The sequence below is a fragment of the Vanellus vanellus genome (assembly GCF_965231255.1).
Source record: "Vanellus vanellus genome assembly, contig: HAP1_SCAFFOLD_2190, whole genome shotgun sequence".
Classification (NCBI taxonomy): domain Eukaryota; kingdom Metazoa; phylum Chordata; class Aves; order Charadriiformes; family Charadriidae; genus Vanellus; species Vanellus vanellus.
This window is the reverse complement of record NW_028128245.1, coordinates 1-13,726: the sequence shown is the minus strand read 5'-3', so window position 1 is coordinate 13,726 and position 13,726 is coordinate 1. Positions and strand designations below refer to the sequence as shown.

General features: G+C 67.7%; 1 protein-coding gene across 1 annotated transcript; it reads left to right on the top strand.

Annotated features, from left to right (window-relative positions):
• Positions 1 to 419: 419 nt before the first annotated feature.
• Positions 420 to 13,144, top strand: LOC309684638 (cleavage and polyadenylation specificity factor subunit 1-like; the record flags this gene model as incomplete). The annotated part of the gene is made up of 9 exons (XM_082500510.1): positions 420 to 504; positions 612 to 753; positions 4,162 to 4,314; positions 4,421 to 4,597; positions 4,698 to 4,764; positions 6,147 to 6,194; positions 7,398 to 7,553; positions 9,541 to 9,670; positions 13,002 to 13,144. Coding segments are annotated over 9 exons (1,101 nt in total), but the record flags the coding sequence as incomplete, so codon positions are not given.
• Between the last annotated feature and the right edge of the window lie 582 nt (positions 13,145 to 13,726).

Genomic DNA, 13,726 nt, shown 5'->3' with positions numbered 1-13,726 from the left:
AGCTCTGTCCCCCCTCCCTGAGCTCTGTCCCCCCTCCCCGAGCTCTGTCCCCCTCCCCGAGCTCTGTCCCCCCCTCCCCGAGCTCTGTCCCCCCCCCCCGAGCTCTGTCCCCCCCCCCGAGCTCTGTCCCCCTCCCCGAGCTCTGTCCCCCCTCCCTGAGCTCTGTCCCCCCTCCCCGAGCTCTGTCCCCCCTCCCCGAGCTCTGTCCCCCCTCCCCGAGCTCTGTCCCCCCCTCCCCGAGCTCTGTCCCCCCCCCCCCGAGCTCTGTCCCCCCCCCCGAGCTCTGTCCCCCTCCCCGAGCTCTGTCCCCCCTCCCTGAGCTCTGTCCCCCCTCCCCGAGCTCTGTCCCCCTCCCCGAGCTCTGTGTCCCCCCCCCCCCGAGCTCTGTCCCCCTCCCTGAGCTCTGTCCCCCCCCGCAGATGACCGCTACATCCACCCGCAGCAGGAGGCCTTCTCCATCCAGCTCATCTCCCCGGTGAGCTGGGAGACCATCCCCAACACCCGGTGAGCACCGCCGCACCCCCAACCCCCCCCAAAACCCCTCCCCGGAGATGGGGTTCCCCCTCGGCAGGGGGGAGGACGGGCCCGATCCTGCCCCTCCCTCCCCCCAGGATCGATCTGGAGGAGTGGGAACACGTCACCTGCATGAAGACGGTGTCCCTGAAGAGCGAGGAGACGGTGTCGGGGCTCAAGGGCTACATCGCCGTCGGCACCTGCCTCATGCAGGGCGAGGAGGTGACCTGCCGCGGCCGGGTGAGTTGGGGGACGCTCGGGGGTCTCGGGGGACATCCGGGGGTCTCGGGGGACACCCAGGGGTCTCAGGGGATGGCCAGGGGGTCTCAAGGGTCTGTGGGGGGACACCCAGAGGGGACAGCTACGGGGCTTGGGGGACACCCAGGGGTCTCACAGGACACTTTGAGGTGACACCTGGGGCCTTCGGGGGACTGCTGGGGAATGCCCGAGGGGTCTCGGGGGACACCCCGGGGTCCTGGGGGATGCCCGAGGGTCTGGGGGGACACCCTGGGGTCCCACGGGATGCCAAAGGGGTCTCAGGGGTCTGGGGGGGAAGGACACACGGAGGGGACAGCCAGGGGTTTCAGGGGTCTGGGGGGGGGGAGGAGGACACACGGAGGGGACAGGGAACAGCCAGGGGTCTCAGGGGACACCCAGAGGTCTCACAGGACTCCTGGGGGTCTTGGGGGGACACTAGGGGTCCTGGGGGACACCAAGAGGTCTCGGGGGACATCCAGGGGTCTCAGGGGACGCCAAAGGGGTCCCAGGGGTCTGGGGGGGGGAGGACACACGGAGGGGACAGGGGACAGCCAGGGGTCTCAGGGGACACCCAGAGGTCTCACAGGACGCCTGGGGGTCTTGGAGGGACACTAGGGGTCCTGGGGGACACCAAGAGGTCTCGGGGGACACCCAGGGGTCTCAGGGGACGCCAAAGGGGTCCCAGGGGTCTGGGGGGGGGAGGACACACAGAGGGGACAGGGGACAGCCAGCAGTCCCGGGGGACAGCCAGGGGTCTCACGGGACACCTGGGGGTCTTGGGGGGACACCAAGAGGTCTCGGGGGACACCCAGGGGTCTCAGGGGATGGCCAGGGGGGTCCCAGGGGTCTGGGGGGGGACACACAGAGGGGACAGGGGACAGCTAGCAGTGCCAGGGGACAGCCAGGGGTCTGGGGGGGGAAGGACACACAGAGGGGACAGGGGACAGCCAGGGGTCTCAGGGGACACCCAGAGGTCTCACAGGACACCTGGGGGTCTTGAGGGGACACCCAGGGGTCTCAGGGGACACCAAGAGGTCTCGGGGGACACCCAGGGGTCTCAGGGGATGGCCAGGGGGGTCCCAGGGGTCTGGGGGGGGGAGGACACACAGAGGGGACAGGGGACAGCCAGGGGTCTCACGGGACACCTGGGGGTCTTGGGGGGACACCAAGAGGTCTCGGGGGACACCCAGAGGTCTCACAGGACACCCAGGGGTCTTGGGGGACACCCAGAGGTCTCGGGGGACACCCAGGGGTCTCAGGGGATGGCCAGGGGGGTCCCAGGGGTCTGGGGGGGGACACACAGAGGGGACAGGGGACAGCTAGCAGTCCCAGGGGACAGCCAGGGGTCTCAGGGGACACCCAGAGGTCTCACAGGACGCCTGGGGGTCTTGGGGGGACACCCAGCGGTCCTGGGGGACACCAAGAGGTCTCGGGGGACACCCAGGGGTCTCAGGGGACGCCAAAGGGGTCCCAGGGGTCTGGGGGGGGGAGGACACACAGAGGGGACAGGGGACAGCCAGCAGTCCCAGGGGACAGCCAGGGGTCTCAGGGGACACCCAGAGGTCTCACAGGACGCCTGGGGGTCTTGGGGGGACACTAGGGGTCCTGGGGGACACCAAGAGGTCTCGGGGGACACCCAGGGGTCTCAGGGGATGGCCAGGGGGTCTCAAGGGTCTGTGGGGGGACACCCAGAGGGGACAGCTCCGGGGCTTGGGGGACACCCAGGGGTCTCACAGGACACTTGAGGGGGACGCCTGGGGGACGCCCGGGGGTCTCAGGGAAAACCCAGGGGTCTCAAGGGACGCCCGGGTGTCTGGGGGGACAGCCAGGGGTCTCGGGGGACACCCATGGGTCTGGGGGGACACCCAGGGGGTCCCAGAGGTCAGGGAGGAACACACAGAGGGGACAGGGGACAGCCAGGGGTCTCGGGGGACACCCAGGGGACTTGGGGGGCACCTGGGGTCTCGAGGGATGCCCGGGGGACAGCCATGGGTCTGGGGGGACACTTGGGGGTCTCAGGGGACCCCCGTAGGTCTGGGGGGACACCCAGGGGTCTGGGGGGACCCCTGGGGGGATGCCCTGAGGGGTCGGGGGACCCCTGGGGGTCTTGAGGGCCACCAAGAAGTCTTGAGGGGCACTTGAGGGTCTTGGGGGACCCCCAGAGGGGTCTGGGGGGACCCCTGGGGGTCTGGGGGGATGCCCAGAGGGGTCGGGTGACCGCTGGGGGTCTTGAGGGCCACCAAGAGGTCTTGAGGGGCACTTGAGGGTCTCAGGGGACACCTGAGTGGTTGGGGGGACCCCCGGGGGTCTTGGGGGACACCAAGAGGTTTTGGGGGATGCCCATGGGTCCTGGAGGGACATCCGGGTGTCTTGGGGGACACTTGAGGGTCTGGGGGGACACCCAGAGGGGTCAGAGAACACTCGGAGGTCTTGGGGGCCACCAAGAGGTCTTGGGGGACACTTGAGGGTCTCAGGGGACCCCCGGGGGTCTTGGGGGATGCCTGGGGGTCTTGGGGGGACCCCCAGAGGGGTTGGGGGACACTCAGGGGTCTGGGGGGACCCCTGGGGGGATGCCCAGAGGGGTCGGGTGACCGCTGGGGGTCTTGAGGGCCACTGAGAGGTCTTGAGGGACACTTGAGGGTCTGGGGGGACACCCAGAGGGGTCAGGGGACCTCTGGGGGTCTTGGGGGCCACCAAGAGGTCTTGGGGGACACTTGAGGGTCTCAGGGGACCCCCGGGGGTCTGGGGGGATGCCTGGGGGTCTTGGGGGGACCCCCAGAGGGGTTGGGGGACACTCAGGGGTCTGGGGGGATGCCCAGAGGGGTCGGGGGACCCCTGGAGGTCTTGAGGGCCACCAAGAGGTCTTGAGGGGCACTTGAGGGTCTGGGGGGACACCCGAGTGGTTGGGGGGACACCTGGGGGTCTTCGGGGACAACAAGAGGGGTTGGGGGACCCCTGGGGGTCTTGAGGGCCACCAAGAGGTCTTGAGGGGCACTTGAGGGTCTGGGGGGACACCCGAGTGGTTGGGGGGACACCCGGGGGTCTTCGGGGACACCAAGAGGGGTTGGGGGACCCCTGGAGGTCTTGAGGGCCACCGAGAGGTCTTGAGGAGGACTTGAGGGTCTCAGGGGACACCCGACTGGTTGGGGGGACGCCTGGGGGTCTTGGGGGGCCACCCAGAGGTCTCGGGGTGACCCCCGGTGGTCCTGGAGGGCCCCTCGGATGCTTTGGCCACCACTCGGGGACTCGCGGGGCCGTTCGGAGGACCCCCCCCAGAGGCCACCGTGTCCCCCCGCCGGGCTGCGGGTGGCTTTGGGGGTGTCGCGGCTCACCTCTGTGTGTGTGTGTGTGTGTGTGTGTGTGTGTGTGTGTGTGTGTCCCCCTCCCCAGATCCTCATCATGGACATCATCGAGGTGGTGCCGGAGCCGGGGCAGCCGCTCACCAAGAACAAGTTCAAAGTCCTCTACGAGAAGGAGCAGAAGGGACCGGTGACGGCGCTCTGCCACTGCAACGGGTACCTCGTCTCCGCCATCGGCCAGAAGGTGCCGCCGAGGGGGGGGGCGGGGGGGGGAGGAGGCCCCGAATTTGGGGAGGGGGTGGGGGTTTGAAGGGCGGGGGTGTCACTGCTGTCCCTCCCGGCGGTGGTAGATCTTCCTGTGGAGCCTGAAGGACAACGAGCTGACGGGGATGGCCTTCATCGACACGCAGCTCTACATCCACCACATGATCAGCGTCAAGAACTTCATCCTGGCGGCCGACCTCATGAAGAGCATCTCCCTCCTGCGCTACCAGGAGGAGAGCAAAACGCTCTCCCTCGTCAGCCGGGTAACGGCACCACCGCCGCCGGCGCCACCGGCACGGTGGCCACGGGCTACGGCCGCCCCGAGCGCCGGCGGGTGAGCAGCGGCGCTGTCTCCCTTCGCAGGACGCCAAACCCCTGGAGGTCTACAGCGTGGACTTCATGGTGGACGGCACTCAGTTGGGCTTCCTCGGTACGGCCCCGGCGCCGCCGCGCGCACCGTGCGGCGTTGGGGGGGGGGGGTGCGGCCGTATGGCTGCCGGGGGGCTCCCGGCGCTGCCGGGGGGGTGGTGGCACTGCCATGGGGGTGGTGGTGCTGCCATGGGGTTCCTGGTGCTGCCGTGGGGGTGGTGGTGCTGCCGTGGGGTGGTGGTGCTGCCGTGGGGGTGGTGGTGCTGCCGTGGGGTGGTGGTGCTGCCGTGGGGGTGGTGGTGCTGCCGTGGGGGTGGTGGTGCTGCCGTGGGGTGGTGGTGCTGCCGTGGGGGTGGTGGTGCTGCCGTGGGGGTGGTGGCGCTGCCGTGGGGGTGGTGGTGCTGCCGTGGGGTGGTGGTGCTGCCATGGGGGTGGTGGTGCTGCCGTGGGGTGGTGGTGCTGCCGTGGGGTGGTGGTGCTGCCATGGGGGTGGTGGTGCTGCCATGGGGGTGGTGGTGCTGCCGTGGGGTGGTGGTGCTGCCGTGGGGTTCCTGGTGCTGCCGTGGGGGTGGTGGCACTGCCATGGGGTGGTGGTGCTGCCGTGGGGGTGGTGGTGCTGCCATGGGGGTGGTGGTGCTGCCGTGGGGTTCCTGGTGCTGCCGTGGGGGTGGTGGCACTGCCATGGGGTGGTGGTGCTGCCATGGGGGTGGTGGCACTGCCGTGGGGGTGGTGGTGCTGCCGTGGGGGTGGTGGCACTGCCATGGGGGTGGTGGCACTGCCATAGGGGTGGTGGCACTGCCACAGGGTTCCTGGTGCTGCCGTGGGGGTGGTGGCACTGCCACAGAGATGGTGGCACTGCCATGGGGGTGGTGGTGCCGGCGTGGGGGTGGTGGCACTGCCACAGGGTTCACGGTGCTGCCGTGGGTCGGGTGGCACTGCCATGGGGGTGGTGGCACTGCCACAGAGATGGCAGTACTGTCACGGGGGTGGTGGCACTGCCGTGGGGTTCCTGGTGCTGCCGTGGGGGTGGTGGTGCTGCCATAGGGGTGGTGGCACTGCCATGGGGTGGTGGCACTGCCATGGGGGTGGTGGTGCTGCCGTGGGGTTCCTGGTGCTGCCATGGGTCAGGTGGCACTGCCACAGAGATGGTGGCACTGCCATAGGGGTGGTGGCACTGCCACAGGGTTCCTGGAGCTGCCGTGGGGGTGGTGGCACTGCCGTGGGGGTGGTGGCACCGCCGTGGGGTGGTGGCGCTGCCGCGTGGCTGCCGGCCCCACCGCAGGGCTGCCCCTGCCACCGGCGCGGCGGATCCGGCCGCCGTGGGGGCAGTGGGGGTCACGGGCTGAGGAGGGCACTGCCCGGCGGGGGGAGGGCAGCGCAGGGGCCGCGGCAGCGCCGGCGGTGGCAGCGGGAGCTGTGCGGTAACGCCCCCTCTTCCCCCAGTGTCCGACCGGGACCGAAACCTCCTGGTGTACATGTACCTGCCCGAAGGTGAGCGCCGCCGCCGCGTCGCTGCCGTACTGTGCCCAATCGGTGCCGTACTGTGCCCAATTGGTGCCGTACTGTGCCCAATCGGTGCCGTACTGTGCCCAATCGGTGCCGTACTGTGCCAAATTGGTACTGTACTGTGCCGCATCGGTGCTGTAATTTGCCACATCAGTGCCATACTGTGCCAAATCGGTGCCGTACTGTGCCGCGTCGGTGCCGTACTGTGCCAAATTGGTGCCATATTGTGCCAAATCAGTACCATATTGTGCCAAATCGGTGCCGTACTGTGCCAAATCGGTGCTGTAATTTGCCACATCGGTGCCGTATTGTGCCAAATCAGTACCATATTGTGCTGCATTGGTACCATATTGTGCCAAATCAGTGCCGTACTGTGCCATAATCGGTGCCGTATTGTGCCACATTGTTGCCATAATGTGCCACATCGGTGCTGTACTGTGCCAAATTGGTGCCATATTGTGCCAAATCAGTGCCATATTGTGCCAAATCGGTGCCATACTGTGCCATAATCAGTGCCGTAATGTAATGTGCCAAATCAGTACCATATTGTGCCAAATTGGTGCTGTGTTGTGCCACATCGGTGCCATAATGTGCCACATCGGTGCCGTATTGTGCCAAATAAGTACCATATTGTGCCAAATTGGTGCCACATTGTGCCACATCAATGCCGTAATGTGCCAAATTGGTGCCGTACTGTGCTGGATTGGTACCGAATGGTGCCGGATTGGTGCCGTACTGTGCCAAACCAGTGCCGTACTGTGCCAAATCAGTATCGTATTGTGCTAAATTGTTACCACACTGTGGCAAATTGGTGCCGCACTGTGCCAAACCGGTACCATATGGTGCCAAATCGGTACCGCGGTGTGCCAAACTGGTACTGTACTGTGCCACACCAGTGCCGTACTGTGGCAAATTGGTACCGGACTGTACCAAACCAGTACTGTACGGTGCCAAACCGGTACCACACTGTCCCAAACTGGTGCTGTATGGTGCCAAACCAGTGCCATACTGTGCCAAACCAGTACCGTATGGTGCCAAACAAGTACCGTACGGTGCCAAACCGGTGCCATACTGTGCCAAATCGGTACCGCACTGTACCAAACCAGTGCCATACTGTGCCAAACCAGTACCGCACGGTGCCAAACCGGTGCTGCGCGGCGCGGCGCTGCCGACCCTCTCCCCCCGCAGCCAAGGAGAGCTTTGGGGGGCTGCGGCTGCTGCGCCGCGCCGACTTCCACGTGGGCGCCCACGTCAACACCTTCTGGCGCACCCCCTGCCGCGGCGCCGCCGACGGCGCCAACAAGAAGAGCAGCGCCTGGGAGAGCAAACACATCACCTGGTTCGGTGAGCCCGCGGCGCCGGGGGGCGATTCGGGGCGCCGGGGGGCGATTCGGGGCGCCGGGGGGCGATTCGGGGCGCCGGGGGGTGATTTGGGGCGCCGGGGGGCGATTCGGGGCGCCGGGGGGTGATTTGGGGCACTGTGGGGCGGATTTGGGGCACCGGGGGGCGGATTTGGGGCTCTGGAGGGCGGATTTGGGGCACTATGGGGCAGATTTGGGGCACTATGGGGTGGATTTGGGGCACCGGGGGGCGGATTTGGGGCTCTGGGGGGCGGATTTGGGGCGGTGGGGGCGGATTTGGGGCACTATGAGGCTGATTTGGGGCGCTGTGGGGTGGATTCGGGGCTCTATGGGGCAGATTCGGGGCTCTGGGGGGCAGATTTGGGGCACTATGGGGCAGATTTGGGGCTCTGGGGAGTGGATTTGGGGCACTATGGGGCAGATTTGGGGCACTGTGGGGCAGATTTGGGGCTCTGGGGGGTGGATTTGGGGCACTATGGGGCAGATTTGGGGCTCTGGGGGGCAGATTCGGGGGTTGGCGGCAGATTTGGGGCGCTGTGGGGCAGATTCGGGGCTCTGGGGGGCAGATTTGGGGCACTGTGGGGTGGATCTGGGGCACTATGGGGCAGATTCGGGGGTTGGCGGCAGATTTGGGGCACTATGGGGCAGATTTGGGGCACTGTGGGGCGGATTTGGGGCACTGTGGGGCAGATTTGGGGTACTGTGGGGCGGATTCGGGGCTCTGGGGGGCAGATTTGGGGCACTATGGGGAAGATTTGGGGCACCGGGGGGCGGATTTGGGGTACTGGGGGCAGATTTGGGGCACTATGGGGCGGATTTGGGGCACTGTGGGGCGGATTTGGGGCGGTGGGGGCGGATTTGGGGCTCTGGGGGGCAGATTTGGGGCACTATGGGGCAGATTTGGGGCACTGTGGGGTGGATTTGGGGCACTGTGGGGCGGATTTGGGGTACTATGGGGCAGATTTGGGGTACTATGGGTCAGATTCGGGGCGCTGGGGGGCAGATTCGGGGCGCTGGGGGGCAGATTCGGGGGTTGGCGGCAGATTTGGGGTACTATGGGGCAGATTCGGGGGACCGTGGGGCAGATACGGGGTTTGAGGGCAGATGTGGGGCACTGTGGGGCAGATTTGGGGCACTATGAGGCGGATTTGGGGCACTGTGGGGCAGATTCGGGGCACTGTGGGGCGGAATTGGGGCACTATGGGGCAGATTTGGGGCACTGGGGGGCGGATTTGGGGCGCTATGGGGCGGAATTGGGGCACTATGGGGCAGATTTGGGGCACTGGGGGGCGGATTTGGGGCGCTATGGGGCGGAATTGGGGCTCTATGGGGCAGATTCGGGGCTCTGGGGGGCAGATTCGGGGGTTGGCAGCAGATTTGGGGCACTATGGGGCAGATCTGGGGCGCTGTGGGGCGGATTCGGGGCTCTATGGGGCAGATTCAGGGCTCTGGGGGGCAGATTTGGGGCACTATGGGGCAGATTTGGGGCTCTGGGGGGTGGATTTGGGGCACTATGGGGTGGATTCGGGGCACTGTGGGGCAGATTTGGGGCTCTGGGGGGCGGATTTGGGGCACTATGGGGCGGATTCGGGGCACTGTAGGGCAGATTCGGGGCTCTGGGGGGCGGATTTGGGGTACTATGGGGCTGATTTGGAGCTCTGGGGGTGGATTTGGGGTGCTGTGGGGCAGAATTGGGGCACTATGGGGCTGATTTGGGGCTCTGGGGGGCAGATTTGGGGGTTGGCGGCAGATTTGGGGCACTATGGGGCGGATTTGGGGCACTATGGGGCGGATTTGGGGCACTATGGGGCAGATTTGGGGCACCGGGGGGCAGATTTGGGGGTTGGCAGCAGATTTGGGGCACTGTGGGGCAGGTTCGGGGCACTGTGGGGCAGAGTCGGGCTGCCGCGGGGCGGCCGTGGGGCGCCGTGGGGCGCGGAGCCGCCCCCCGACGCGGCCCTGCCCCACAGCCACGCTGGACGGCGGTGTGGGGCTGCTGCTGCCGATGCAGGAGAAGACGTACCGGCGGCTGCTGATGCTGCAGAACGCCCTCAGCACCGCTCTGCCCCACCACGCCGGGCTCAACCCCCGCGCCTTCAGGTACCCCGACCCACAGCCGGCCCCACGGCGGCCCCCCGACCCATAGCTCAGCCCTACGGCACCGTCCTGACCCATAGCTCAGCCCCACAGCACTGCCCTGCCCCACGGCTCAGTGCTACGGCACCGCTCTGCCCCACCACGCCGGGCTCAACCCCCGCGCCTTCAGGTACCCCCGACCCACAGCCGGCCCCACGGCGGCCCCCCAACCCATAGCTCTGCCCCACAGCGCTGCCCCGACCCACAGCACAGCCCCACGGTGCCATCCTGACTCATAGCACAGACCCACAGCGCCATCCTGATCCACCTCTCAGCCCCACAGCACCATCCTGACCCATAGCTCAACCCCACAGCGCCCCCCTGACCCATAGCACAGCCCTACGGTGCCGTCCTGACCCATAGCACAGCCCCACGGCGCTGCCCCAACACACAGCACAGCCCCACGGCGCCATCCTGACTCATAGCACAGACCCACAGCGCCATCCTGATCCACCTCTCAGCCCCACAGCACCATCCTGACCCATAGCTCAGCCCCACAGCACCATCCTGACCCATAGCTCAGCCCCACGGCGCTGCCCTGCCCCACGGCTCGGTGCTACGGCACCGCTCTGCCCCACCACGCCGGGCTCAACCCCCGCGCCTTCAGGTACCCCCACCCACAGCCGGCCCCACGGCGGCCCCCTGACCCATAGCTCAGCCCCACGGCGCCATCCTGACCCATAGCACAGCCCCACGGCGCTGCCCTGACTCATAGCACAGCCCCACAGCACCATCCTGATCCACCTCTCAGCCCCACAGCACCATCCTGACCCATAGCTCAGCCCCACAGCGACCCCCCGACCCATAGCTCAGCCCCACGGCGGCCCCCTGACCCATAGCTCAGCCCCACGGCGCTGCCCTGCCCCACGGCTCGGTGCTACGGCACCGCTCTGCCCCACCACGCCGGGCTCAACCCCCGCGCCTTCAGGTACCCCGACCCATAGCTCAGCCCCACAGCGACCCCCCGACCCATAGCACAGCCCCACGGCGCTGCCCCGACACACAGCACAGCCCCACGGTGCCATCCTGACCCATAGCACAGACCCACAGCACCATCCTGATCCACCTCTCAGCCCCACAGCACCATCCTGACCCATAGCTCAGCCCCACGGCGTCCCCCTGACCCATAGCTCAGCCCCACGGTGCCGTCCTGACCCATAGCTCAGCCCCACAGCACTGCCCCAACACACAGCACAGCCCCACGGTGCCATCCTGACTCATAGCACAGACCCACAGCGCCATCCTGATCCACCTCTCAGCCCCACAGCGCCATCCTGACCCACCTCTCAGCCCCACGGCAACCCCCTGACCCATAGCACAGCCCCACGGCACTGCCCTGCCCCACGGCTCAGTGCTACAGCACCGCTCTGCCCCACCACGCCGGGCTCAACCCCCGCGCCTTCAGGTACCCCCCGACCCACAGCTCAGCCCCACGGCGCTGCCCCGACCCACAGCACAGCCCCACGGTGCCCCCCTGACCCATAGCACAGCCCCACAGCACCATCCTGACCCACCTCTCAGACCCACAGCGCCATCCTGACCCATAGCTCAGCCCCACGGTGCCCCCCTGACCCATGGTGCAGCCCCACAGCACCACATTTTCCCACGGCTCAGCCCCACAGCACCGCCCTGCCCCACAGCTCGGTGCTACAGCGCCCCCCTGACCCACAGCTCATCCCTCGTCCCAGCCCCACACCTCACCCCCAGCCCCACACCTCGTCCCAGCCCGGGGGGTCCCCAGGGGGTCCTGGGTGCCGTGGGGCGCTGTGGGGCGCCCCCCAGCTGTGGGGTGGGTGCTGTGGGGCGCCGTGGGGCACACTGTGGGTTGCTGTGGGGCACCATGGGTCGGTGTGGGGCGCCATGGGTTGCTATGGGTCACTGTGGGGCGCCATGGGGCACACTATGGGGTGCCGTGGGTCGCTGTGGGTCGCTATGGGTGGGTGTGGGGCGCCATGGGGCACACTATGGGTCGCCATGGGGCGCTGTGGGTCACGCTATGGGTAGCTGTGGGGCGCTATGGGTCGCTATGGGGCACGCCATGGGTCGCCATGGGTCACGCCATGGGTCGCTATGGGTCATGCCATGGGTTGCCATGGGTCGCTGTGGGTCGCCATGCTTCGCTATGGGTCACGCTATGGGTTGCTGTGGGGCGCTATGGGTCACGCCATAGGTCGCCATGGGTCACGCTATGGGTCACGCTATGGGTCACGCCGTGGGTCGCCGTGGGGCGCTATGGGTCACGCTGTGGGTCACGCCGTGGGTCGCTGTGGGGCGCTATGGGTCTCGCTATGGGGCGCTGTGGGGCGCTGTGGGTCACGCCATGGGTCGCCGTGGGGCGCTATGGGTCACACTATGGGTCACGCTATGGGTCGCTGTGGGTCACGCTATGGGTCGCTGTGGGGCGCTATGGGTCACGCTGTGGGTCACGCCGTGGGTTGCTGTGGGGCACGCTATGGGTCGCTATGGGTCATGCTGTGGGTCATGCTGTGGGGCGCTATGGGTCACGCCGTGGGTCGCCGTGGGGCGCTGTGGGTCACGCTATGGGTCGCCGTGGGTCATGCTATGGGTCACGCTATGGGTTGCCGTGGGGCGCTATGGGTCACGCCGTGGGTCACGCTGTGGGTTGCTGTGGGGCGCTATGGGTCGCTATGGGTCACGCCGTGGGTCGCTATGGGGCGCTATGGGTCACGCTGTGGGTCGCCGTGGGGCGCTATGGGTCACGCTGTGGGTCGCTATGGGTCGCTATGGGTCACGCCGTGGGTCGCTATGGGGCGCTATGGGTCTCGCTATGGGGCGCTATGGGGCGCTGTGGGTCACGCCGTGGGTCGCTGTGGGTCACGCTATGGGTCGCTTTGGGTCGCTATGGGTCACGCCGTGGGTCGCTGTGGGTCACGCCGTGGGTCGCTGTGGGTCAGGCTGTGGGTCGCCGTGGGGCGCTATGGGTCGCTGTGGGTCGCTGTGGGTCACGCCGTGGGTCGCTGTGGGTCACGCTATGGGTCGCTGTGGGTCGCTGTGGGTCACGCCGTGGGTCGCTGTGGGTCAGGCTGTGGGTCGCCGTGGGGCGCTATGGGTCGCTGTGGGTCACGCCGTGGGTCGCTGTGGGTCACACCGTGGGGCGCTATGGGTCATGCTGTGGGTCACGCTGTGGGTCGCTATGGGTCGCTGTGGGTCACGCTATGGGTCACGCTGTGGGTCGCTATGGGTCGCTGTGGGTCACGCCGTGGGTCGCTGTGGGTCACGCTATGGGTCACGCTATGGGTCGCTGTGGGTCACGCCGTGGGGCGCTGTGGGTCAGGCTGCTGCAGGCGGAGCGTCGGGCGCTGCAGAACGCGGTGCGGAACGTTCTGGACGGGGAACTGCTGCTGCGGTACCTCCACCTGAGCCGAATGGAGCGCGCGGAGCTCGGGAAGAAGATCGGCACCGCCCCCGACATCGTCAGTGGGGCGGGGATGGGGGGGGGGATATGGGGCGGGGATGTGGGGGGGATGTGGGGGGGGGGATATGGGGGGGATGGGGGGTGGGATATGGGGGGATGTGGGGCTGGGATGGGGGGATATGGGGGGGATGGGGGGTGGGATATGGGGAGGAGATGGGGGGGAGATGGGGGGTATGTGGGGCTGGGAGATGGGGGGGGATGTGGGGCTGGGATGGGGGGTGGGATGGGGAGGAGATGGGGGGGAGACGGGGGGGGATGTGGGGTGGGATATGGGGAGGGATGGGGGGAGATGGGGGCGGGATGGGGGGATGTGGGGGGATGTGGGGCTGGGTTATGGGGGAGATGGGGTGGGATATGGGGGGATGTGGGGCAGGGATGGGGGTGGGATATGGGGAGGGATAGGGGGGATATGGGGCAGGGATGTGGGGGAGATGTGAGGGGATGTGGGGGATGTGGCAGGTGGGGATGTGGGGGGTGGGAATATGGGGAGGGATGGGGGGATGTGGGGCGGGGATGGGGGGAGGGGCGGGGGGATGTGGGGCGGGGGAAATGGGGGGGTGGGGATGGGGGGGGGGGGAGTAGGA